The sequence below is a fragment of the Paramisgurnus dabryanus genome, chromosome 6 (genome assembly GCF_030506205.2).
Source record: "Paramisgurnus dabryanus chromosome 6, PD_genome_1.1, whole genome shotgun sequence".
Taxonomy (NCBI): domain Eukaryota; kingdom Metazoa; phylum Chordata; class Actinopteri; order Cypriniformes; family Cobitidae; genus Paramisgurnus; species Paramisgurnus dabryanus.
This window is the reverse complement of record NC_133342.1, coordinates 17,486,917-17,514,882: the sequence shown is the minus strand read 5'-3', so window position 1 is coordinate 17,514,882 and position 27,966 is coordinate 17,486,917. Positions and strand designations below refer to the sequence as shown.

The following is a 27,966-nucleotide window of genomic DNA, read 5'->3' as shown; positions in this document are numbered from 1 at the left end:
CCCAGCAAACAAAAAAAGGTCCCCAGGACGTCCCCTAAATGGCATCTGCGAACGTCCCCCGGACGTTATCGTGTAGGGTTCTTTTGACGTCCTGCGAACGTCCGCAAAAACGTCTTCCGGACGTTCAAAATGACGCTTTGGGGACTTTATTGACTTTTAGGGGACGTCATGGGGACCTTTTTTGTAAGCTAAATAACATGCTAAGCACTTTAGGCGAACGTCCCCCGAACGTCATCGTGTATGGTTCCCGTTACGTCGAGCGGACTTCCGCGAGGACGTCCTCCGGACTTTTGCGAGGACGTTCGCGGGACGGTCAGCGGACTTTCGGGACTTTTAGGGGACGTTCGCCTAAAGTCCTCAGCACGTCGTTTTATTTCCTTGCTAACCAATGAAATCAGACACGCTAAACATTGTATACCACAAAGTTCTTTTATTTTAATTAAACAGTTCTAATTATCCTGTGCTCCGTGTTTGTGTGAGCGTGCGCGAGCTCCCGTGCGCGTGCCGGATCTCCCGTACGCGTCAGTCAAACGCGCTTCAGCTGCGTGTGTGTGGGTGTCTCTGGCTGTCTGCTGGACTCCGATGTCAAATATTTCCGTGGTCTTCTAACCTAAAACAACGAAACGAACACATTCAAAAGTTAAGTATTTATTGGGGTGGTTTCCCAGACAAGGAGCTTAAACCAGGACTATGCCTCAGTTTAATTATGAAATATAACCAGTTTTAACAAACATGCCTTACTAAAACATTACTTGTATGCAATCTGATGTAAAAAAAAAAAAACAAAGGGCACTGATGTATTTTAATATATGTCAGTACAAGTTGTTTTTAGGTTGGACAAAAATGTCTTGCAAAAAATCTGTAGCAAACATTTAAAAGGGAGACAGAATTCTGTGCTAAAACTAGAAAGCATTCACAACTCTCTTTTACCTTAGTATTGAATGTTTATGGCATTATAGTTGCTGTTACAGTTCACTCAAAGTAAAGGTGGCTAAATGTGGACATACAGTTCTGTGCAAAAGTCTGCATGCTACCATTAGATTTGTTGTTTTTGCAATTGTGTAGTGATCATATGTTTATTTCTCAGTCTCTTTATTAGAATACAACCAGAAAATACAGGAAATGTGTATGTAGTATTTAAAAACAGTATAAAAGTTTAAGCTGAAGTTTAAAGTATTTAGGGTAAACTCACCTTCAACTTGAGCAATAGCAGGCAACTGCAGGATCTCTTACACATAAATAAAATTTAATCCTTTCTAATTCTAATCGAATGACTTCAGTCTCCTCAAAAAAGCTCAAGATGTGTTTCGTGCCAAGAGAAGTCACACTAAATACTGACTGATGTTTTTAATTTTGTGTACATATTTCCTGTATTTTCTGTTTGTATCTTAATAAAAAGAGTAAAAAATAAATATGGATGGACATTTAAATTTAGCTAAAACAACAAAGCTGGTGATGGTGGCCTAGACTTTGCACAGTACTGTATGTTACCTATTTTATGTGTAAATGCAAATCGATATGAATATGAATACTCCCAGTATGGTTTCAGCTGGTCAGGCTGGTGTAGCAGGATTGTTTTACAGAGGTTTTGGCCACTTTGTAGCTGGTCTTAGCTGGTCAGGCGGGAAGACCAGCTGACCCACCAGCATATACCACCTTGGCTAAGTTGGTTGGCTGTCTTAGCTGGTTTAAGCTGGTCCTTTAACCTGGCAAAACTGGTACGTCAGCTGGTCTTCCACCCTGACCAAATACAAAGTGAACATACACATCTCAGAGAGAGCATAGGTCACACACACACACACACAATATTTTACTATGACATAAAATAATATAAGTTGTCTTATTATATTGATCTTTGATATTATTGTAGTTTTTTGTGTTAAAGGCATATTGAAGTATAATATGTAGAGTATATTCACACAGACTCACTTTAACTCAATGTTAGTTGCAAGTTTGAAACTGAGCTGCTGAAATTCGCCCTGTGTAACTGTAGCATCCTCCTAATTCCCATCTCCCAAACTGCCTCCCCTCTGAAGAAACAGATAACGAATCTACAAACAAAAACAATCCGTAGTAAACATGGGTAAAAAGTCAGCAGTGACTAGTAATGTTGCGTGTGTTATGGCACATACCATCTTTTGAAAGTCAGCTTGGCTTGCTGCATTTTTCCGACCACTGTTGTGATGTTGTCCTGGATTTGGTCTACTTTCAGAATGATTCTCCACTCCAAGATTTCTTTCAAGAAGGTGTTTTGAAACATTAATAACATTACTAACTATACCAGTAAAATAAATGAACAACAAGTCTGTCTGGAAGAAAACCAATGTCAATAATTTAAGATAAAAAAATAACAAAATAGTGTACCTTGATTCGCTGGTTGGAAGAAATTGATTGATGTGCTGCATTTGTGATTGTGCATGAAATGGAACTGTAAACAATAAAAACAATTAATCATTTGTAAGTCACTCAAGGCATATAACAATTAATAAATTTAAATCAAGTAATCATCATTATACTACAAATACTGTAGACTGAGATTAAATATATTGTTTCTTAATTCCACAGAAGTATAACAATTTAAATGACTAATAACATTAAAATGTACTCACAATAAGGTGCCTCAGGCAACATCAAAACATCTTTTTGCTTTTTCTTACTGGTTGCTCCTCATCTAACAAAAAAAACACAGGGAAAAAAATCTGAAAAGAATGATAATATGAAAGTGAATCATAGTGACCTTATAGTTTCACCTGGCTTTTCAGCTGAGAAATACTCCTATTTGCTGTTAATAATGATTCATTTTCTTCACTTTCAAACTGGAAATCTTATCCTCAGGTCTAGAAACAACAAGACAAAAAAGAAGTATTTGATATTATTAAGAAACTTACACAATGATTCCCACTGTTTTAAATCATGTAACAATGAATGCAGTGACAATTAAATCACCTTCAATAATGATTTTACCCTTAGATAATTTACTGTCCTACTGAACTGTGAATAAATGTGCATTTAAAGAAAATATGGATAGATGTATTTTTCTTGATCATTCCAACTCTTGGTCAATATACATTACTGTACAAGTGTCTTAGGCCACCATCACCAGCTTTGTTGTTTTAGCAAAGTTTTAATGTCCATCCATATTTATTTTTCACTTTTTTTATTAAGATACAAACAGAAAATACAGGAAATATGTACTCAAAATTAAAAATAAAAATTTTTTTAGAACTAAATGTCTTGTTGTATCCTAATAAAGAAACTGAGATATAATGATATATGATCACTACACAATTGCAAAAACCACAAATTTAATGGTAGCATGCTGGCCTAAGACTTTTGCACAGTACCTCATACAAACATTGTGTATTTGGCTTGACAGTATTTGTTGAGGTTAAAAAGAAGTTTGGTATTACTTTGCATACTTTACCTGTGTGAGAAAATGGGCTACTCTGACTGCATATTGTCCACAGCTGTTTGTCCAGAATGGCACATTGTTTATTTTGGTCTCAATACCCTTCAGATAAAAACAAGCATGTTTGATTATTTTTATTTTTTATATGTAGCTGACCATGTTGTTCATGTTTATTTGTATTTTATAAAACATGGATAAAATCTTACCACATCCTTTCACTCTAACCACAAGGATGGTGCTACCTCAGCCTTATTTTGTTCAGTAAAATGGAGCAAAACAGCACAGGAAACCTGTAGGTAAAGTCCATATAAATCTGTAAGTTCAGCTTGCAGTCCTCAAAGGCAATATACACAGTTAGCCTTAATAGAGAACCATTGGCTTTATTCTCAAACCTTAGGCTAAAATTGTTTTCCAATGTTTTTTCCTGGAAACATGTAGGATGTTTAATCTTAGTTTTTCTCAAACCAGTATCAATATTACAGTATGAGATAAGCTGATCTGGTGCTGAACTTACCTTTTTGGAGGACATGTTTAGATGTTTAAAAGCTGAGAAAACAAAATAAAGAAAGTAAATATATATATATATATATACACATCAAAATATATAAAAGAATTAAAAAAATAAAGCTGCTTAAATGTTACCCTGATGTACCCCCAACCGTCCCAGAGATTTTATGTATTATTATAAGAGATTTGATTCAGTTTAAGATTTGTATTCAATTGCTACCATCATAAGGTTTAACCATACACCAGATAAAGGTTTAAAAATAAAGTCTAAACAATATGTTCATAGGCTACATGCATTCAGGCTGATTCATTATGCTGCACATTAAAAATAATTGAACCACATCTACAAACTTATTTTGGTGATTTAGCCCACAAGTTACTTGAACTGGCATGTCCATTGTTTTTACAATGAATTAAATGGCTATTTTTTTTTTACTGCGTTTGGCACAGTATTCAATCCTACACGTTATTGTACTACAGTACAGTAGGTGGCGGTATACTGTAGTATTCTGTTCATGTCCGCATCGTCATACGCGCCAGCACCCCTGAAAGACTGCAGGAACAGAAACCCCTGGAAAGGTAAGTTAGGCGTTTTAATTTAAACTTTAAAATGCGTTTAATCACCACGACAGTAAATTTTTGCTTTGCCATTACTAAAGAATCAATTCAGACAGAATCTCGCGCACGCTCACACTTGTAGGCCGTTTCTGAAACGGAAGGCTGCATCCTGCGGAGGTCGCATATGCAGGCTGCATACGTCATCAAGCCTGGTTTATTTAAGTTAAATGAGCATTACATTCGCAAGTCATACGCATATTACAACAATTTACGATTAACTAAGAATAATAGTCAGCTTTATAATTGTTAATATTCTTAAATCTGACAGTCTTGATGACGTATACAGCCTACAAATGCCACCTCCAGTAGCCTTCGGATTGAGAAACGGCCGTAATGAGCTCGCGCAGTAACTTATATTAATTATTACTTAATAACATTATACATTTACTCAAACACTGAAACAAAGTAAGCGAGTTACTTAAATATGGCTACAAACCTCGAATAAGTTATTTACCAGTTACAAACCTCGACTGAGTTATCAAACTGCCCTCTTGAACCAATATTTACTGTATATGGTAACGAAATCTTACCCTGTAACGAAAAATTTACGAAATTACTAACTTATCTAACAATTAACTACAAAATAAACGGGATGTGTATAAAAAAAATGACGAAATTTAAAGGAGCTTTTGCTTATTCCTACCATCGAGACCGTTGTGTCAGTTGAAGTATGACGTGTGAGACCTCGTGCCAGATAATTCAAATGTTCTCACGTGCAGTCAGGGCCTATACTGGCACGTGATAAAGAGATATGCTGTCATCCTTTCTTTTACAACACAAGTTGTTTCTATATATATTAGACACAACAATAAAATTAATAAAATCTGTGATTGTTTGTCTAAATCCTTATTGCTGTGTGTTGTACAACTTGATAATTCATAAAAGTATAACAAGTGTTTGTTTTTGTAGATGAGTTCCCTATTAAAGAGAGGCTTGATGCTGTTTACTCCACACTCTTAGGCTGATTTTGGATTATTTGTCTGTGAAGACACAGTAGTTCAGTTTCTGAATCCCATCAAGAATGAAGACCTGCAGGCCACCATATTGAGCTGTGAGTCAAAATTTATACTTTTATAACCATACCAGTATATGACATTTCAGTGTAGTGCCATTTAAGTTTCCCTGGCTAAAATAGTTTAATTTGGTAATATTTGTTAATAAGATTATTAATAAGTTATATTTGTATATTTGACTTGTATAGCAGGTTATATAGTTATATTTGTTTGAACAAATAAGTATATTGTTAATAACAAGCTGAGATGGTGGGTTTTCTGGCTATGGTTTTACAGGATGTATAAGAAGGGGAAAGACAGAATAGGTAGCTTGGTTAATTTCGTTTACATGCATAGTTCATGGGGAATTTGTTCAGAGAAAGCATTCAAACACAACCAAACATCTTTACTGTCTCATGCTTTTCTGTGTTCCAGGCAGGGTCTGATGTCATAATATGGCGCTTTTCCAATGTAGGGTACAACTTGGCTCGGCACAATGCAGCTCATACCGCTTTCATTGCTTTTCCAGTACAGTTTAGTATCGCTTCAGAGTGGGTGAGATTATAGGCAGGGGTGCACATAAGGGTGTGTATGCGCGATTAGAAACAATTCCAGCGTACCAACGTTGCTGAAATTTTGTTACATAGTTAGCTAATTTACTGCAACATAAGGGATTTCATAACATCTCGATCACTCCCCAGTGACTGGTCCCAGTATAGGTCATAAACCCCGCCTCCCCCATGTTATTTAATGGGACTTGAGACCAAGCTGTTTTTTGTCATTTACTGTAGGTTTTATCATGCTGATGTAAATTCAAGTGTTTGTTTTTAAAATAAGTTTGTTTTTAGTTAGTTAGTTAATGCTATAAAACGTAGGGCTGGGTATCGATTCAGATTTTCCAGATTGATTCGATTTCGATTCACAAGCTACCAAGTCGATTCGATTTCGATTCTCGATTCAATTTTCGATTCTGGTTCTCAGACCGGCTTTTATACTGTATTCAACTCAACGAATATAGATTTAATACAAATACTATATTAATAAAAAGAACAGTGAACAGCAGGTTACAAGTAGGTAATTAATAAAAAATCGACGAAGCACCTGAAACCGCAATTTTAAGCACTGAATGAATGAATGACAGGCTTGCCTCTTGCTCCTTGGTAACATGCGCTAGACAAAAAAGAGGGTGACATCTAGTGAAGAATACTAGTAATTCGATTAATGTTAATCTTTTGTTCAATGTTTGCAGAAATAAATATGAAAGAAAAAAATCGATTCTGCTCTTTGAGAATCGATTCTGAATCGACCACGTTTTAAAAAACGATTAATCGAAAAATCGATTTTTTTGCCCAGCCCTAATAAAACGGTGTTGTCACGTCATGATTGACAGCTGTGTATGCACATTCTGGGAGAGTGAGGGCGGGGCCTTGATTTTGCGGCTTTACATCCTGCTCACTACTGTGCAGGACTGGTCCCGAAATTGCTACTGCGCAGACTCAAGACCCAAGATGTCAGCGGCGACACTGGCGGCTTCATTTTTTACCAATGGAAGAGAGCAAGCTCTCCAGGTGCTCCTTTTAGAACCAGGACAAAAAAAGTTATGTGCACCTCTGATTATAGGCTTATTGTTACAGTTGCGTCCCCTCTACTGCCGTAACATCATCGTAAATGTGATACAAACACACACACAACATGGATCAACATAGCATATTAATGGAATGTAGCCACAAAATCAAATTTGACAGCCACAACTACATTTTCCACTACCTCTCTCACATGACAGGTTCTGTACAAACACCCGTGTCATCAGTATCAGCTCTCCGCGGACAGAACATTTAAGCCATGACGCCTATATTTTTGGTGCGTTTTGGATGCGGAGCCATGCGCAAAGTTACAAAAATGCCATGCAGACATAGGCATGGTGGTGTGCTCTGCATTTTTTTAACTTTGCACATGACTTCACATCCGAAACCCCATCCCATTACTCCTCCCCCAAAAGTGAGCTGTGCTGAACTGGGTTATACTATGCAGTGGAAAAGCGCCAAAAGTGTCCTACTTCGTGGCTTGAAGGATTTAGGTAAGCAAATTTATCTGACACATCACAACCTAAAACCTTATAAAAAAGTTAAAAAAAATTCTTGATCTTAACATTTATTCACATTTAATGAGATATGGAGATTTTTATCTTTCACAGATGAATACATTTGAGTAAGCCGTTTTTATGTCTAAACACCGCGGTCCACCATACATGAAAGTCATCATGTTTCTACAGTAGCCCAAAACGGACAAACTGTTCTACAGAGCGTGTTTCGTCCATACGTTGTCTCAAGGGCTCATTATAGCATGCAGACCGCTGGTTGGCAGTTTCCACGCGTGTAACCACAGAAGCAGCTTGGCCAGTTTAACTCACAAATGAAGAAACAGCAGATTGTTGTGTATGTTTTGAGAAGACCAACAGCAGTGGCGGCCGGTGACTTCTTTTTTTGAGGGCACTCGATTCGAAGTTCGTCACAACATGTATGTAGCCCGTCATGTGTGTGGTTTCTTTTTTCAAAATATGTGTTCTGTGCTTTGAGAGATCCTATGTGCATCACGTGTCATGTCAAAATAAGTGCCTGCTGCAGATGCGTCTAAAGGGTTTATGATAAAAGAGACACTCACGATTGCCAGATACTCACATAATCTCATGTGTAATCAGAGTTTACTGTTTTGGGAGTGTCTTGCATGTATTTTGTGAACGTGAGCGTCTCTTTTTTATCATAAACGGTTTTGACGCGTGTGCAGCAGGCACTTATTATGACAAAACATGTGATGCACACAGGATCTCTCAACACGCAGGACACATATTTTGAAAAAGGCACATGATACTCTGTACACTTATTTTGAATTAGCGGCCCTCGGATGAGGAGTAACGAACGCCACTGATGGAAGTAAATAAACAGCGAATCGTTGCAGTTTGAGTAAAATCACTCCTCAACTTTGCCTATCTTTGTTCTCACCGTCGCAATTGGAAATGGCTATGATGCAGTTTTTTACCTGATGAGAGGGGTTCTAATGGACCAGTAACAGCGCTTGAAGTCCGCGTAGAACTGAAGCGCTGTTAAAAATCAGGCTACGCAGAGCTACGCTCAGGCTAGGGATAACCTACAGTGTAGACCTTACGCACGCACTATAACATGGGCTTCAGACGATGACATTTTTGTCCTGTGGCAGCTACCATAGAATCTCATTGCGTTTCGAAATTGAGGTTGATTGCAATTTCACCGCTAGATGCCACAACAAAATATAATACACATTTAACATATATAACTTTTGATTTTAAATATGGATTAGCAAATGCTGAAATTAACATGAACTAAGATTAATAAATATTGTAGAAGTATTGTTTATTGTTAGTTCATGGTAGCAAATGCTAACAAATACAAGCTTATTGTAAAGTGTTACCATTGCAATTTGATACTAAACCTAAAAATGTGTAAATGTCTTACCTGTATCTTTTTCACTGTTCTTTTCCAGCAGTTTCAGCGTTGGACTTGTAATTCTGCGTGTTTGGCTTCTTTAGCACTTGCTGTTTGAAAGTCATTGCTTGCAACAGATTGAGCGACTGTCATTCTACATTTCTGTTTGCATTGCTTTGCTTGCATTTTGAATCCTTCGCAATAATAACTATGCAAAAAGTTTTACATTTGAACTGTAGTTGTAGATTTAAATTTGTTTTTCCTTGATATAATGTATTTATATAGATTTTTACAATTATTTATCATGCAGTGCTTCATATATGAGAAAGACACCGCTTGAAGAACCACACAACACTCATATTAATGTATGTGTCATATTAATAAAAATAAACAAGTCTTTGCACTTCATTTATATTTAATTGAGTGATATGTAACTTCACAATGGTGGATTCTTTAACTATTACATGAATATGTGCATTGTGATTTCGATTTATTGACCATAGTTATGTGTTAGGAATAGTGGAGAAAATCATTTACTAAAAAAGACAAAGGTGCCAGATCTTTCATTTACTTTAAATGCAATAAAATTATAGAACAATTGTAAGCAGCTTTAATGGAATCTATGTAATATAGTCAGTAAAGCATACTAAGTAGTTTATAAATTAAGAAATTCTTAATATTAGATACTATAAATTACGATTTTCATTAGTAAAGCCATAGCAAAAACAGCATTTTTACTTTGATGTTGCATAAAAGGGTAACTCTTATGGTTAAATGTGTATGGGTTTATATTAAAGCTTCGAGTGGTTTCACGTCCCCGGAAGGTCCGCCAGCGAACGTTGTCTAGCGGACCATATGCGGACGTCACCAGAAGGTCCGCCAGAAAACGGTTTTTAGCGGACTTTGTGCGGACGTCCCCGGAATGTCCGCCAGCGAACGTTATTTAGCGGACCATATGCGGACGTTCCCGGAAGGTCCGCCAGCGAACGTTATTTAGCGGACCTTATGCGGACGTCCCCGGAAGGTCCGCCAGCTAACGTTATTTAGCGGACCATATGCGGACGTCCCCAGAAGGTCCGCCAGCGAACGTTACAATGCGGACCAATTGAGGACCTTATGCGGACCTAAGAGGACGTTCGCGACGTCCGGGGGACGTCCCCTGTTTGCTGGGTTTATGGATAAATGTTTAATGATTGGGCATGTGAACTAAGCTAAACATAAGCTTATATTGGATGGACAGAATGAAAAATTATGCACAGCATGTGCTGCATTGAGAGTCATATGATTTAAAGCTTTATACGTTTCATCTAAATCCAGCTTTTCTCTTGACAGGTGTTCTCACTTGCCTTTTACCTGAAACAAAACTGTTATTTAAACTTATTTCCTTAAGGAGCCGTGTATTGTTTGGCAACTGCTGAGGTGACACATGTCAAGCTTGTGAACAATTATGTTCACAGCAAGAAAGCTTTCATTGTCTGAACAAAACAAACTTAAAAGACGACACATTTGCCTCCAATTTAAAATGGTCTTTAATAACATCTTTTACTTGTTTGATGTGGAAGTTATTTTGCTAATGGAAATTCTAAAGAAGATAAAAGTGCATCCTTTATCTTCTTTTTTTAATATAACATGCACCGATGAAATTACAGTAACACCAGAAATATGTCAAATTTTGGCTTTTAGTTTTGAGAAAAATATGTGTGTTGTGTTTTTAGACATTTCACAACATCCTTTCGATTTAACAGTTTATTCACAAATGCCGTTTGGTGATTCAGACATACTGAGAAAGATGCTGGTATATGAAATTGCTAAGTTGTTTACGTGCTCAGGAGGTGAGAAGTGTTCCAGCAAACCAATTTCATAAAAGCTTTCACATTTAGGAAACAAAGTGAGAGAGAAAAATATATATATATTTAAAAAATGCTTGTCCTCCATTTTGAGTGCTTGCTAAAGTATTTTCTGTTATTCACAAGCTGCAACAAGGTCGGCTATCACTGCTATGTGTTAAAGTTATGAGACCTGTCGCCATTCAGCAAACACTGATCTTAGAAATTGGTGTCATGTCATCCTGTAGTGGGCAGCAGAACTCTTTTTTTAAACAAAAGTCAAATGCAGAAGTTATGGCCTTATCCAAACCTAACAGGATAATGGAAAATTATACCTATTCTGGATGTGTTGAATTGTTTCACTCTAAATTCAGCTTGGTTATTTTTACTGCTGAGTAAATATTGGACAGAACACATGTTGGGTTATAAATAAATCTATGCTGGGTTGTTGTTGTTGTTGTTAACTCAACCATAAGTTGAAACAGCCCAGCATTGCATTGAAACAACCCAGCATAGGTTTATTTATTAACCCTATGTGTGTTCTGTGCAATTTTTTCCAGCAAAAAATAACCCAGCAGAATTTAGAGTGTTTGCTATTATTTGACCTATTTAAAAATTGGGGGCTAATACTAAACATATTAGTTTATAAACAATTACACAGGTTATTTTTACATTTTAGATGCATAGAAGAAGCTGTAAACTGTTGAGGTTGTTTTGAAAAACCTCTGACACATAAGGGTCATACTGTAGTTGAACATTCCCATTTATGAATGGTGTCAATAGACAAAAATGGTCCCAAATTGTCACTCGGGCAATACCTTAATATGTACAATTTAGGTTCAAATATACATACCTTTTTACACCACTATATACCTTTAAGGTACTATTATGCACTCAGTATGTACCTTTGAGGTAATATACACTCGTTGGTATTGTACCAATGTTTACTTCTGAGGTACTTATATGGTTTCTTTTTTGCAAGCTTACCTCCCAAGTTACAGCTATAGGGACCTTGCTATGTGTTTTTTTTTTTTTTGCATGAAGTGACATATCCCTGAAAAAATCCCTTCTCAAATTTGGTGAATGTGGTTTACATCTACTAAGCACCTTTTGGGGCGGTTTCCTGGACAGGGGTTACCTTAAGCCAGGACTAGGCCTTAGTTTAATTATGAAATATAACTAGTTTTAACAAACATGCCTTACTAAAAACATTACTTGTGTGCATTTTGAAGCAAAACAAATGGCACTGATGTATTTGAAGTTATGTCAGTGCAAGTTGTTTTCAGTTTGGACACCTCTTACATTTATTTTAGTCTAGGACTAGTCTAGAGAAACGCCCCAAAAACGTGCTTAGTAGATGTAAACCACCATCACCAAATTTGAGAAGGGATGTTTTTATACATTCCGGTACATACTGCAATAGCTTGCTTTGAGAAAAACCCTTCATCCTGCCGTGTTTTTCTTTTTTTTTGCATCTAATGGCGTCAAATGAACCAGTAAGGAAATGATGTCACTTCAAGCTGTCTTCGCGTTTGTTTTCAGCAGGTGTCTGGGGTTACTAGGGAAATGTAATGCATTTACTGAAAGTCACTGGCTTTCTTGTAAGCATACAGGAGATCAAACACAAACACAAGTGTGTAAAATAAACATGATTAACTGGAATTAAACTCAACAATAAAAGATCCAGAAGTACTTTGGTATAAATATATATTTGACATTCTTTGACATACTTCAAAAACACTGTAGCATCACACTAACAACCATTTAGATCGATTTACAAAGGAAGAAAGTGTACTGCAATGGTGTTTTTAATTACAGATGCACAATATGATAATCATTCAGTACAACAATACATGTTACAGTACCGTGGTTTTACCATCTGATACCATCTTTGTACTACTTTAGTACATTTGGTACTGTATAATTTACATTAAAGCATTATCTCAAATCCCAAACTGAACTGAATTCGCACTGTATGACCTGAAAACTCACACAAATATGTTAGAACAGTCACCATCGCACAGAGTCTTATGCTGTTTTCGAATAATGAATAACAAATAGTATTTAAAGCAGCCGATGACTCATGAATGTAAATCGAGTCGCTTGAAATTCCCTCAGTAGGGGTTGAGCACCAAGAGTGTAACATACACCCTACTGCAAGCGCTGTTTGGCTTCAATCGGCATTGCACAACTGGAGGTCAAAAAGAGAATACTAAAACAAGTGAATGATGAAAGGTTGTTTGGAGAAAGTGGGAAGTCTCTAGATCACAGACATGGTAGTGCCCTTGGAAACATGAGAGCACTAACTCATAGGTCCGCAATCTACCACAGGAGGGTCCCTTTAAAACCACAGGCCTTCAGCCATTCAGTTTAATGCCACTTTTGCGCTTTGAGAAAAGAAAAGTGTTCCTCTGAGGAACAAGACTTTTTAATACCAAATAAAATGGATCAGTATATGATGTCACACAGGTTTTTACTGTATATGTGTTGTGACAAAACATTTATAATTACATTGAGGTCATATGCAAAACCTTTGAAGTGCGCCTGACATGTTTTCTTGTAAATAAGCATTTTTATCAAGCTTTTATGTATCATTTCACTTTAATTGCAATGAAATGAGTCAGTAATTGAAATGGCTTATTTTAACAAAAGTATTTCACTGCAAAACCCCCTAATTTTTTGGCAAAAACCTCCACTTCTAAAAAGTTATCTTCTTTGGACAAGACTAGTAAGCAATTGCAAGCTCACTAAAGAAGTAAACGTTTCAAATGATATTTCAGAATGTAAAAATGCTGTTTCTGAACCACACATTAGGGGGCGCTGTGATCCATGTGACTGAAATATTCGGATCCAAGTACTCACAAGGAACACAAGTTTGAATGTGATCTATGGTCGTTTCGCGCGCCATTGTTCATCTAAAGCCTTGTTCAGAAGGGACTAGTTTTCCAAATGACGTTTAAGTTTTAACGTGTCCCGTCTTTGATTTTATGTACCAATTCGGACGGGACCAAAATTCACAGGCTATTCCAGAGGTGGGAGTGTCTGTTTCATGTGTTTGGGTGCTACTGCAGATCAGGTGCTCTGAATACTGTCACGTTACAGTATACCACACACCGGAGACGAAGATACACGTAATACTTCTTTTAATATAATCAACACACATGAACACAGGAATCTGGAGTTGAGTAGTGGCAAACATGTTAAATTAACCCCGTAAAATTCCTGAAAAAGGCTAAAAAAATGTGACGTATAGCTTTTTGTTTTTGAGTTGTTGGATTTAATGAAGTTTTCTGTCAAATAATGCAGTGTCCCATCCACGGTACTCTGGAATTTTAAGGTAAACAATGACCTAAAATGACAATGGTGAGAATATATAGAGTCGGGGTAATAGTGAACAGGTGGAGATGATATTCAAAGATGGTGGATGACTGGGTGCAAAGGATCATGGGTAATGTAGTCCAATGAGTAAGGGTAAGACGTGGGAAATGTGATGATACCTTCTCCTCCCAGCAAGGCGCGACCTCATGGCATGGAGAGCGATGGAGAGTAGGAGGGTGACCCAGACCTCAGCCATCATGAGGAGCAATGGAGGAGTGGGAGGAGCCATGGTGGAGGAGGCGGGGAGGAAACCAGGGTGATGACTGACATCCACAGAGCTGTAGACGGTAGAGGAGGAGCCCAGGATGTAGCCGGACAGATGGAGAGCCCAGGTGGAACAGAGGTCCTGGAGGGCAAAAGTCAGAGAAGGTTGTGAGCGATGTTGATTCCAAAAAGTCCTCGAGGAGGCGTTCTTCCTGCTCAAGGCATATAAGGCATACGGCAGCAGGGATGTCTATTAGTGAGAGGAAAATAAACTGAACAAGACAACTGAAGACTTAAAATAAAAAACACTGTAGGCGCAGTGAACAGTAGCGGCCTGTTAAGTGTGTTGTGATTTAGCCAGAGCCGTTTGAGTCAAAGCTGGCGACTGGCGTATACCTGTGGGCGGAGGTACAGAATGAAAAATCATCCATGTCAGAATGAATTGGACACAGGAAGTACAATATACGCACGTTAGTAAGACCTAACGGTAGATCACATTGGCCAAAACACGAAAAGAACCAAGTTTTCAAAAATATATTGTTGGAAAACACAAACATAGGCATTCAATTAAAGTCGACCTCTGAGTTTGGCGAAAAACAGTAGGTAAACTGCTCAGGAAGTTTTAAGGAAGTCGTGAGAGACATTGACATCCCCGGAAGGGATTAAATGCAAAGAGGACCTCTGAGATTCACCACTTTATGTAAAACTAATTCCGTCTGAATAGGGCTTAATTCATTTTCTGTGCACTTAGAGGTCTTTGCTGAAAATTCTGCATATTATCTAATTTTTGACGGAGGTGGTGTTTAGCAGCTTTTGCATCTGATACTTATTTAGTTTTTCCAACAAGTTTTTTTGTCTGGGTGTATGCTTCTATAAAGAACATTTAACACCCACATAAGCGTTCTATTGCACAGAATATAAAAAGGTTCTTACAAATTCTTTCTAATTCTTTTTATATGAAGTTGAGGTGAATTGCACAGCCAATATGATTGTACTTAAAAATGTAATACATCAAAATATATTTTATAGTGCATGGCCAAGCTGCAGAGAATCCTTTAAGAACTTATATTTTTAAGAGTGCAGTTCAAATTTTGGTTATTGCTATTTTATAGACCCTCTTAACTCCTAATGGAGCACAACCCAAAAAGTCCAAGGAACATTGATGGATTCACTGCAGTTAGAATGCAAATCAGGTGTCAAAGGACATCAGTCAAAGTCAGTGAACGTGTTTTCACCAGTGCTAAAGACAGGAAGTAGCTCTTCACATCCGCACATTTCAGTTTCAATTTCTGTCCGTCTCGCATTTCCCTTTTCTGTCAAGAGACGGCTTATGAGAACACATCTGACAGCTATAACAAATGAATGAAACGTTGATGAACTGATAACTGATGATCAACATCCAGACAGGAGAGTTTCTATCACACTTCTTTACAAAAAAAACCACGTTCTTTGCAGCATTTTAAAGTCACTCATTCATTATAGATTATTAATGCCAAACCTGACCAATTAAGCTTGAAGTGTAAAGTAAAAAGACTTTCTGCATTCCACTAGGTGTGTAAGCCATATGCCTAAAGGTGTCTTTTTGTTTTCACAGCAAAAGATTTTTTCAGTTCCTCTTTGACAGATGTTTTAGAGCAAATGGACATGCTTAGTTTGTAAAACAGGAAGGTCTGTGTTGAGAAGATTTGGCCCTATGAAGCAACATACTATTTTCTATTATTTGCGTGACAGAAGAACAATTGCACAGATAAGTTGTGTTGTGTTGTTTAGATTGTAGTATTTTTATTGTTTAAGTGTTATAATTGGGTCCCCAGTGCTTCTATCAACCTAGAAAATGTGAAAAAAAACAGTAACTTATTTTGGTAAACCATTCCCAGCAAGCATGAAAAAAATAGGTCATTGCAATTTGGCATTCCCTTGTGATGTCAGAAGGGGATCTTATTATAATAACACTGCCCCTTAATCTGCACTACCATGGCACTGCCATTGGCAGCTTTGATTGTGTTTGCAGTGCGCAATATAACATGTTTTCTTCTTTCATGTGTAAAAAAAAACACGTTTTTTTCACACAATTTACTTATCTGTATAGCGCTGTTTTTACTGTCCTCAAAACAGGCTGATGTCTTTTTTTGTTTTATGAAGTCCCTCATTCAGAAATACGGAATGAGTTTTGATTGTGTAGTTTGTTCAGTGGATTTTGATTAGATAGCAGCTTAGCTTGCAGTTAGCTTTGCTGGCGACTGACGTATTAATGTGGGCGGAGTTTAGTCAAAAAACTGTTCTAGTGACGTCATTAATGCAGGAAGTAGAGGGCTGTAGTCCAAACCGGCCGTTTGCTGTAGGCTTTGAAAGGCGAATTCTGTTAAAGAAAATATATCGCCTGGCAGTGAACTTTGAGCTTTATCATTTTAAAGGTATTATTTATGCTATTACACACTAACTAGGGTTTAAAAATGGGATCAGAAAGAACGTAATTTCACACGCACAAACATTAGTAAATCACATTGCATGAATCATTTAAATATTCTCCTCCAAAAAAATTTGCACCTGAAAGGGGAACTCCTGGAAATGCTTATGCAATAAGGACAGTGCCAAAAAATAAATAGACCACACCTTTTCAGCCCTAATTATCTACTGTGCATCTTTAGTAAATCTCGACACCAAAATGATGGCTTGCGTTAGCGTAAATCTGGCCCTTATAAATACATTTTTGTCATGATCATGACGTTTTCTTAAATGTTTGAAGTTACTTTTTTGCACAATACCATAATTAAAGTTAACATATTAAGTTTTTCATTACTAAACTAAAATTTTATTGAAAAAAATATTTTTGGAATGGATGACTGAATAATGCAAAAAAAATGAAAAGGCAAGCAACACATTGCCTTAATAGAAACTGCTTTAATACTCAGCTTAAAGTACTACCCATAGTTTTTAACAGATCAGCTGCAGATCTTGTCTCCAACAGTGTTTCTGGATTCTGTGATTTTCTCTGTGTGGTCCTCTGTGGTCATTGATTAAATAAAGATGTCACCCTTGTGTCTGTTTAAGGACATTCCTATTCGCTTCTGTCATTTATTGTGCCCAAACAGATTTGTCCGTCATTGTAATGCCTCTGTAGAGACGACAGCTACAAAAGGAAAATAGAGGCTTGTTCTTTTCTCTTTTATTTCTTTGGCCCCTAAGAGTACGGTTACTTCAAGCCGGTCTCACAGGAAAATGTACCTATTGCGATTTCGTATTAAAGGGATAGTTCACCTTAAAATGAAAATCCTGTCATCATTTACACATCCTCATGTTGTTCTAAACCTGTATGAATTTCTTTTTTTTTTCTTTTTACTCTAGGAAAAAAATATTTTGGAAGTATTGTCATAAATGATGAAGAAAATATTTTGATGATGGTAAGCTCACAGTTGACGGTACCCATTAAATTCCATCATATTGTTTTATTCCTACTATGGAAGTCAATGGTCACTATCTGCTGTGTGTTTACCATCATTTCTCAAAATATCTTCATCAGAAAAAAGAAACTCGTATAGCGTGAATCACAGATACAATCACAAATGAAACCTCTCCCCTAACCCCAACATCAAGGGTTTTACAGTAACCCCAACTTTACAGTAACATACTGTAAACACCTCTATGAACAGAATGTTTTTAATGCATAACATTAAGGCAATGACACTTCAAACATTTTTGCAATAAATGTAAAAAATCTAAAAACTGAGATTAGAACACTGTAAAAATTGATTCAACTTAAAAAGTTACTTCCATTTGTAACACCTAAAAATCTAAGTTTATTCAACTTAAATTTTTCACCTAAAGTGAAACTAAAAGTAATTGTTTAAGTTGATTCATTGTTTCACTTTTTACAGTGAATATAATAAAGGGAAATAATGCAATTATTAATAAAAGTCATACTCTTATATTATTAAAATATAAAGTGGATGTACACCAAAATACTGTAAACTATGTGTGGTATACAGTAACTAACATGCATGGATGCTTGTAGTGTCAAGGTCAGAAACTCATGTTTAAATAATAAAAAAATAATATAATACTGTAAAAAAATTCCGTAGAAATTGCAGCTGGGTTGCCGGTAATTTACCGTAGATTTACATTTATGTTATTTACTGGCAAGAGTTTGTTCAAAGTTAAATGAACATTAAACATTTACAAGTATTTGTCTTTACAGAGTAAAACAAAAAAAAAAAACAGCATCAAGCAAAACATTCTGGGAAACAAAATCTGAAGCAAAAACAGAAAAAGGTTGATGATGATTTCTGGTTCCCAGAATGCTTTGCATGAGGCTGTTATTGTATAGTTTTATTCTGTAAAGATAAAGACTTGTTAATATTTAAAATGTATTTAACTTTGAACAAACTCTTGCCAGTAAATAACATAAATGTAAATCTACGGTAAATTACCGGCAACCCAGCTGCAATACCATTGTAATTTCTACTGAATTTTTTTACAGTGTATGTATACATAATGTAGTACAGTTACAGTAGTTCAGGTTAGATCATATGAAAGGTCAAGTTGTGTGAAATCTATAGATAGATAGATAGATAGATAGATAGATAGATAGATAGATAGATAGATAGATAGATAGATAGATAGATAGATAGATAGATAGATAGATAGATAGAATAAATAAGGTTGTCAATACTCCCCCTACAGGGTGCAACACACTGACATCAACGCTGCAATCCTCAGCTGTTGTTTATCATGTAAAACAAGATTTTAAAGTTAAATATTAATTTACAATTGTCAGTACATTTGAATTCCTCTTTAGACTTAATATCAAACTGTGCAGAGAGATGTCCTGCAGTACAACAAAGAAAGACAAGCAGAGCCATTACGGGTAAACAGCAGGTAGTTTCCCCGACGGAAAATTATCTTGACAGGTGTGGGAAATGACCTCCTAACACACTTAACACAAAAATATGAGCCTCAGTTTGTGGTGGTTTATATTAGACCGTCAACCCAAACCGTGAGCGTCGACTAAAGGGAAGAGTATGAAGATTTTTGTGTTTCTGTTTCCTCAGTTCAACTTCTCAACAGCCCCCAAGGAGGAAGCGTATTTCAAAATGCTCGGAGAGGACGAGCTGCTTGCCTGCAGAATGAAAGAGTCCCACTTGAGGTACGTTTTTTCATTCCTTTCTCAAATTAACGCTGAAAGCATTGAGGGGAAAGATGTTGTCACCCTCTAGGTTTTTTTTCCAACTTTTTAGCAAGTGAATTGAATATAAGTTTGGAGATTTTCTTTGTATGTGACTTCCTTTATTTCTGGAACTCATTGTTAAGAAGCTACAGTATTTCTTTTTCATCATGGCAATGTTTTACATTTGGGAGGTAGCAAAGCAACCAACCTTTAAATAGATGTAAGGAAAAAGCAAACACTTCAAAGGGATATCTTCTTAAACTCAAAATGTAGATGATTGTTAAATTGTTTAAAGGCCCATTACAAAATACTTTGATAATAATAAGCCCTGAATTGCTGCTCTGAACTGGTTTCTAAACTGCAGCATGTATAATCTGCCGGTGTTTTAAGGGATCTGCATAAAACCTTTTGTCTTAACTGTGTTTATTTTATCTGTTTATCAGCCTGACTTCTGTGGTTATAGCATTGTGGTAGCACTTCCCCTTATAGTTGTCATATGCTAGTAGATACGAATCATAGTTTTTCATGGTGCACGAATACTTGTTTAATGGGATACATACTTATACAGTAGTATCTTATACAACATGCACAAAAATGATAACTAAGCTCAGGGGCGCTGCTAAGGATTTTGGGCCCCATGAAAAGAATCTTGACAGGGCCCCCAACACAGCTGAGACTTTTTCATATTAATTTACATAAAATCATGCGCTTTTATGGTATTTTGACTACCAATGGGGTGAGAAAATTTTACTTGAATTAAGTGTTTAAGAAAAAAGACATCTTATTTCACAATTTTTTTCTCACCCCATTGGCAGATAATTGTGATTGTTAAATTGTATATTAATTTGTCTTAAAACTAGACTTATTTACTTAGGTCATTTTGCTCATCAAAATAAAAAATATCTTAATTTAAGAATTTTTTGATATTTCTACTGAAAACAAAACAAAAATACTAAGTAAAAGAAGTCATTTTTTGCAGTGTTTTTCTATTAAATATTTTTTTAAGCACCACAATTTTGGGGGCTTCTCTGGACCCCCTCTTACTCGTGGCCCCGAGAATCATCATTGTTGAACATTGAATCGTCCCTTTACAGCGCCCCTGACTAAGCTCTAAGTATTTATGTATTTACTGTAAACACAGACAGATTCATTCAGATTGACTGATTGTTTTCACTTTTTGCAGAAACAAGGATAAAAAAAGTCGACTTAGTCTTCTTCTGGCAAAGTCTGGATCCCATGAAAATGTCAGTCCTGAAAAGAAGCCACCAACTACAAATAAACAGTAAGTTTTTACTAATGTATATTTTCTAACAGGCCTGTAGTTCTATAAGTTAATACATGTTTGTTGCTAGTGTGCACTGCTCTGACAACTCGCTTTTTGTTACCCGAGTTCAAGTCCCGGCTTGGCATCCTTTGCACCTTGTGCTCTCCTGTCCTCTCCAAACATCACTATCTGTCAATTAAAGATGGAAATGATCAAAAAAGTTAATGCATATACTTAGTTATATAAGTAAAATACCTTTCTGTACGCTCGACCTGATTTGTCAAGTAAGAGATGTTTTCATGCCAACTTTTTTTTATAAAACCAAAACCCACCGCAAACCCTAACCATATCTGAACCCTTAAATCACAGGGAAATGATAAGAAAAAAATAGCTTGGTTTGTAAGCTTAAACTTAAAACAAACTTATGAAATTTGATGATTAAAGTCAACATAATGTTGCCCTGAGCTTGGCAAAATCAGGAGAGCCTTTCTCTACATTTACCTGCTGCAGTGTTGTAGGTATAGGTTTTTACCATCACTAAAACAGTTGACATGAATAAATCCAGCATCACTCTAATACTACAAATTCATGAATGTGTTTTAAACAGCATACCTCCGGACGTGGCTCTGAAATGGAGTGATTCATTTGAGGATTTGCTGAGTCATTCAGGTGAGAACCGTGGTGATGTACAATCCCAGTAAAGTATGCCAGATCACAGCACTCCTCCACAACCAAACCGCAACATCGGAACTTACGCGGGAAGAATTTGCATAATTACTTTAGTGAATCAGGTGCTACCTGTGCAAAAATGCAGACAGAACATGCAAATGAGCGTCATGTTGGGCACAAGCCATTGTTTTGGTTCTCTTTTTCTGTCTCTCACTTTTAAAAGCAGGGTGCATGATTTTTGAAAAACACATTGCCTGGGTTGCATATTTGTGGGGCGGGTCTATCAAAAGAAGGTCCAGATTCTATTGGGGTAGGGGCGTGTTTGTTTAGGTGATTTTAAATATCAACATTGGCGTTCAGAGATCATGCACCCCGCCTTTAAGACTTTTTGGTATGGCTGCATAGATGATGATGATAGTAATAATTGTTGTTTATTTTATTCAAATTAAAAAATTGGTGCATATCATGCATTTAATAATGACATGTACAGACACTCTAAGGGGACATTCACACCAAACGCATTTTAAACGCTTGGAAACGCAAGATGAGCCGCACTGGCTTTTTTTGGTCACTTTAAAAAATAGCAATGTGGAGCAGCTTTTTATATTGCTAGGCACCACGAAGCAGGTGCAAATATTGTAGCGTGAACGCTCTTTTGCTGTTAACTGTAAACTTTAAAAAGAGGACTCTTACTCTGACCTTCTGACTTCTGTCACCACAATGGAAGGCACACCTCTCCCCTCATTCTATTGGACAATTTCGCTCTTAGCGCTCCTTCAAAACCACGTGGTGTGGCAAACGGCAAAAAAGCAAGGCATTCGGTGCGCATAAACAGCTCACGTAACGCTCACTGCCCAAAAATCATTCAGAAAGGCGTATGGGATGCCATAAACGCATATGGTGTGATAGGCCCCTAATGTGACTGCGGTGGTTTCCCGGATAGAGCTTAAAGGAATACTCCACTTCCTTAAAAAAAAATCCAGATAATTTACTCACCGCCATGTCATCCAAAATGTTGGTGTCTTTCTTTGTTCAGTTGAGAAGAAAATATGCTTTTTAAGGAAAACATTCCAGGATTTTAAAAGACATTATTGGACCCCAACAGTTTACAGTTTAAATGCAGTTTAAAATTGCAGTTTCAATGCAGCTTCAAAGGGCTCTAAACGATCCCAAATGAGGCATAAGGGTCTTAACTAGCGAAACGATTGTAATTTTTAGCAAGAAAACAAAAAAATATGCACTTTTAAACCACAACTTCTCGTCTTGCACCAGCTGTGTGACTCGCCGGCGTGACCTAACATAATTGCGTAAGCACGTCGAAAGGTCACGTGTTACATACAGTATGTAAAAGGTGCATTTGCGGACCATTTTAAAGGTACCTTTTTTCTTGCCGAAAATGACAATCGTTTTGCTATAAAAGACCTTTATGCCTCGTTTGGGATAATTTAGAGCCCTTTGAATCTGCGATGAAACTGTAATTTCTAACTGCATTTAAACTGTAAACTGTTGAGGTCCAATAAAGTCTATTAAAATGAGAAAAATTCTGGAATATTTTCCTTCTCGACTGAACAAAGAAAGACATCAACATTTTGGATGACATGGGGGTGAGTCAATTATCGGGATTGAAGCATTGGCGGCCGGTGACTTTTTTTTTTGCTCTTGATGCATAGTTCGTCACAACATGTATGTAGCCCATCATGTGTGTTGTTCGTAATTTCAAAATATGTTTTCTGCGCGTCAAGTGATCCTATGTGCATCACGTGTCTTGTCAAAATAAATGCCTGCTGCAGACGAGTCTAAAGGGTTTATGATAAAAGAGACGCTTGCGTTTGCCAGATGCTCGCATAATCTCATGCGTAATCAGAGTTTACATATTTTGACAAAACACATAATGCACATAGGATCACACGACGCGCAGAACACATATTTTGAATTTGCACCCCTCGGATGAGCAGTCACGAGCCGCCACTGGATTGGAGTAATCCTTTAAAGCGATACATCCGCCAAATATCAAAATTACCCCATGATGTACTCATCCTCAAGCAATTTGTGATACATATGTCCATCTTTTTTGAGATATACACATTTGGAGTTCCAATGACATTTCCTGTAGAAAACAGGAACCAGGGAACAACTGATTTTGAAACGCAAAAAAAGTGCATCCATCCTTCACGGAAGTAATCCACACGGCTCCAAGGGGTTGTCTTTTTTTACAGGTAATCAATGCGATTTTGTAAGAAAAATATCTATATTTTAAACTTGATAGACTATAATGGAGTCATGTGGATTATTTCTGTGAAGGATGGATGCATTTTGGGGAGTTTAAAGTCAAATGTTGTTCCCTGTGTGTGTTCGTCTGAAAGATGATAAACATATGTATCTCAGATTGCTTGAGGGCGAGTAAATCATGAAGTAATTTTGATATTTGGCTGGAGTATCACTTTAAGACTAAAATGCATGTTTGAACTGTCTTAACTTAAAACAGCTTGCACTGTCATATCTTAAAATAAACCAAGGCCATTGTTTAGTCTCCAGATGCAGTAATGTTTTTTGTAAGGTATGTTTTTAAAATCTACATAAATATCCCAATATAACGAAGTCCTGGCTTAGTCTTAACCCTGTCCAGGAATCTGCTTCTTAAAATATACATTTTATTACTTTATCAATCACATCCTGTGAATTCGAATCATGAACCTGTTGTTGCTAACACCATGCTCTTCTAGACCTACAGGAATACAATATGATAATGCATCTGCTGTTTTTATTTTTAGATGGGGTAGAATTCTTCACTCGGTTTCTACGCACTGAGTTCAGTGAGGAGAACATTGAGTTCTGGTTGGCCTGTGAGGATTTCAAAAGCACAGAGTCTTCCATCAAACTGCAGACTAAAGCCAAACAGATATATGCCGTATTCATTGACAAAGAAGCACCCAAGGAGGTACAGTACATTGATACGTTAACTTTTAATCTTCAATTCAAACCTCCAGAATGACACCATATAGATAAACGATACCCAGAAGAGATATTACAAGTCATTTTTTTAATCAGTGTTTAATCAAGTTTGAATTATTAATTGTTGGTCACAAGGTTTGCAACTTTGCTCTTAGCAAAGCAATGGGTCTACTAGCTAACCTCAATGTGACTCAAGGCTTGGTAAAAAGAAGTCTGTGGTTCAGTGCATAGCAACTTCATGTTTAGAGACCTAAAGTTGCATCTGCACACGACCTGTTGTGGGATCTGGCCACATGACTGAGGCCAGAGATGTGACCGTGTGGTTTTGCAGCTTTTGCCTGTTAAACTCCCCTCCTCAGCCACCCACGCAGCTGAGAAAACAAAAAACTAAGAAACAGAAAATGAGAAAGTGGGACCATGTCCAGAGTGCATTTGATCTGGTTCAGTTAAAGCAAAGATTTAAAAAAGCCATGTTGTAAATATTATGGTATGTATAATGCTGTATAAACTGTATAGATTGATTTAAATCAGAGTACAAGAATGTCCTTTGTAAGTTAGTATGTTTGTATGTTAATTCGTTGGTTATGTTGATATCTGAGAGAATCATGATTCATAGGATCTTTGTACTGACGGCTGTTAAGACTGCTGTGCTGTTAGAATAAGTTTTAAGAAGTAGCAAGTATGGCTTTGACAGGCGAATGAGTCAGTGGTTCAGTGTGGTCAGAATAGACAAACCGATGAAGTGTGCAAACGGAAAAAAGGTAAGGGGGTTACTTGTTAAGTTGCTTACAAAAACAAGTTAAAAATAAGTGATAAGTGTAGCCAAATTTAAAATAGAAAGTTGACATGACTTGTAAAGCCTGGAGTATAGTTAATTTTTTACCTACGGTCGAACGCACAGCTTTGCAAAGCATTGTTTATTTGACTCGTCCGTCCACACAGATGTTCGAGCATGCATATTGCAACAAATTGCAATACCTTTCCTGCCTACATACTACAGTGCATACACGTGTATGAGCATGCACAACTTTTGCGTGCAAAGTTCGAACGATTATGAAGATCCAGCATGTAAAAAGTAAAAGTCGTGTCTACTTAAAAAAAAAACTTAAAAAAAAAACACTTGAGTGAAAATTTTAAGGTGAAAAAACTTTTAAAAATGACTCAAATTGGTAACACCTAACAAATATAAACTTTATCAACTTTACCAATTATAGTGTTACCATTTTTTAAGTGTAAAGTTTAATTTATAGTTCTACGCCGTAGCTACGCCGTAGGTTACAGTATGTAGGTAATGCGTAGCTCTGCGTAGCCTAACGTGTACTCGTCAAAATTTCAACAACGCGTCCATGCAGAATGCAAACGCTGTCCCACCAGAACCACCAGTCGGGTAAAAAAAATCTGCAACGTATTTCTTTATAGTCATTTCCGCTTGCGACGGTAAAATAATTGTCCAAGTTGAAGAGAATTTTTACTTCTTATGCTACGTACATACCAAACGCGTAGCATTGCGTTGCTCGCTCTAGATTACTCGCGGGATTTAACTTTGTGTCATGCGAATCGCACTGCCCAATTTGCGTCATTCGCATCCTCCCGCGAAAAAGACACATCTGATCGGGTCTTTGCATTGACTTGTATGTAATCTACTTGCGCAAATCATTGTGTATGCCCCATTAGGGGTGATTCACATATTGCGTCTTTTGCATGCTCACGTTCGTTATTTCAATTGTAAGCGCACGCTCGTTTTTTCCAGGCGCTTCCACACCGCATCGAGTTAAATTTCACATTTCACTTTTTCAGAATGACGCAAGCACACCGCAGGTTATGTGACAAGAACTTACACGGCAAGCGTTTTCCATGCATTTTTAGGCGCGACATGTGAACGGCCCCGTATAGTGCAGTTCCTATTGGCGGTCTGCGAGTCTAATTGCACATCGACGCGGATGACGACGCAGAAATATATATAAAAACCGAGGCTATGCCGTAGGATATACACACAACTATAATGAGCCTTATACCAATTAAATTTTTTTTTAAGTAGATCTACAAATTAGCACATTTATAGTGCAGATTTACTATTCTTATGATGAAATTTGCATCACACGCACTGTATGCTGATCCTTGCGTATGCATAAAAACAAAATTGTACTTCAGGCTTAAAGCTAATTTGATTATACTTAAAACTTTCTTTAAAAAATGTGCCGTGTGATACCAAGGAAATAATCTGTAATATGGTGATGAAATCATGGATGGTGCCAAAGTACATTACAACATCACTTTATTATCTTGCATAATTTCAATGATTTTGTCTTTCGTAACAGTTGTACAATCTCCTAATTATTGAATTTTAGAAAATGAGAACAAAATCACGCTTTTATAATACATTTTCTTCTTTACCCATTAGGTCAACATAGACCACTCAACCAAGACCACCATTGAGAAGAACGTCCTCCATCCAACTCGATCTTGCTTTGATGTAGCACAAGATAAAATCTACAGCTTAATGAAAAGAGACTGCTACCCACGATTCCTCACCTCTGACATCTACTTGACCCTGACCAAGAGGAAAGGCCCAGTACCTATGACCAGGAGAAGGTCTCGCTCCTTTGTTTTTAATGATCGTGCCGAAGGCACAGCTGCTTGGTTGTAGAGTTGTACTGTATAGTGCGAGTAGTGTTCATATCATTTGTTTTGTACTGTCAACGGCACTTGATTGTGTTACACCTTTTAGCTATTTATTAACATTAGTTCAAATAGGCTGGTATTTAAATACTAATCATTCATGATTGTCAACTGTTCAGTTTTGCTCAAGGATTTCATGCCACGCTGTCATAATCAACATGTTTTCAATTGTAAATTGTACATAATTGTTTTATGATCAAGGTCTTTATAATATAAATTGTATATATACTGTATTTTTAATTATACAGCTTTTGCATCGCTATTAAAAAATAGTAAATGTTACAGTAAACACATTGAACTGGGTATTGTTGTATTACTTGGAGCAATCATAATAGTAAGTAAATTGTAACAGTAGCCTAAGTAAAGCAAGTAATTAGATCAATAATATAGATTGAAGGCAAACGTTACAATTTGTACAAAATCTGCACTTTTTAGCAATAACCACTATTATTGTGTAACGTACATTGCGTAGTTAGTTATGGTACTGTATAGTCTTGTGTGGCCAGACATCTGACTGTTAGGACTGAAGAATGGTCTACTTCGAAATACATCTGACATCATCTGACTGACATGCAAAATGTCCAACCACAGCTTTTTTTTGTCTTTAGGTGGGGTTTAGGGTTGGGTGAATGTCTAGTCAATAATACCACAGAACAGACCAACAGGAATAGAACTAGTTCAAATAACAGTGAAGAAATCTATACATATACATATAAAAGGACTGTGGGCTGTTTCAGGCCAAGACCAATGATTCATTGCATACACATATGATCTTCTTATATTGCTAACGTCGTGTGAACGTTGCCTTCATATTATTTGTCCAGTTTCCTCATATTTCCACTGATT

The 27,966-nt window shown here is 36.8% G+C and overlaps 1 protein-coding gene and 1 long non-coding RNA gene across 8 annotated transcripts in view; one reads left to right on the top strand and one right to left on the bottom strand.

Moving 5' to 3' along the window:
* rgs18 (regulator of G protein signaling 18) overlaps window positions 1–27,545 on the top strand; it is a 49,629-nt gene extending 22,084 nt beyond the window's left edge. The window contains exons 1-6 of one of the 3 annotated variants that reach the window (XM_073814942.1): window positions 19,282–19,299; window positions 19,441–19,535; window positions 20,740–20,838; window positions 21,428–21,489; window positions 24,261–24,427; window positions 26,843–27,543. In XM_073814942.1, the coding sequence (XP_073671043.1) occupies window positions 19,483–19,535; window positions 20,740–20,838; window positions 21,428–21,489; window positions 24,261–24,427; window positions 26,843–27,088 (627 nt within the window). In that variant the 5' untranslated portion in view covers window positions 19,282–19,299; window positions 19,441–19,482 and the 3' untranslated portion in view covers window positions 27,089–27,543. Of the gene's footprint in view, window positions 1–19,281; window positions 19,300–19,334; window positions 19,536–20,739; window positions 20,839–21,427; window positions 21,490–24,260; window positions 24,428–26,842 lie in introns of those variants that run through there. The other 2 variants (XM_065269077.2, XM_065269067.2) reach the window with 2 other exon arrangements.
* Window positions 9–9,317, bottom strand: LOC135731907 (uncharacterized). Of its 5 annotated transcripts, none has more exons than XR_010526610.2 (11): window positions 9,015–9,317; window positions 4,380–5,563; window positions 3,924–3,955; window positions 3,616–3,699; window positions 3,425–3,511; window positions 2,751–2,837; window positions 2,610–2,699; window positions 2,365–2,428; window positions 2,133–2,235; window positions 1,930–2,051; window positions 9–1,740 (listed from the first exon to the last, which is right to left on the bottom strand). It is a non-coding gene; the product is annotated as an uncharacterized lncRNA (long non-coding RNA). The 5 variants fall into 5 exon arrangements; XR_012336830.1 differs by having other exon boundaries at window positions 2,610–2,837; window positions 4,380–5,065; window positions 5,178–5,563; window positions 9,015–9,313; XR_012336828.1 differs by having other exon boundaries at window positions 2,610–2,837; window positions 9,015–9,313.
* Window positions 27,546–27,966: the final 421 nt, after the last annotated feature.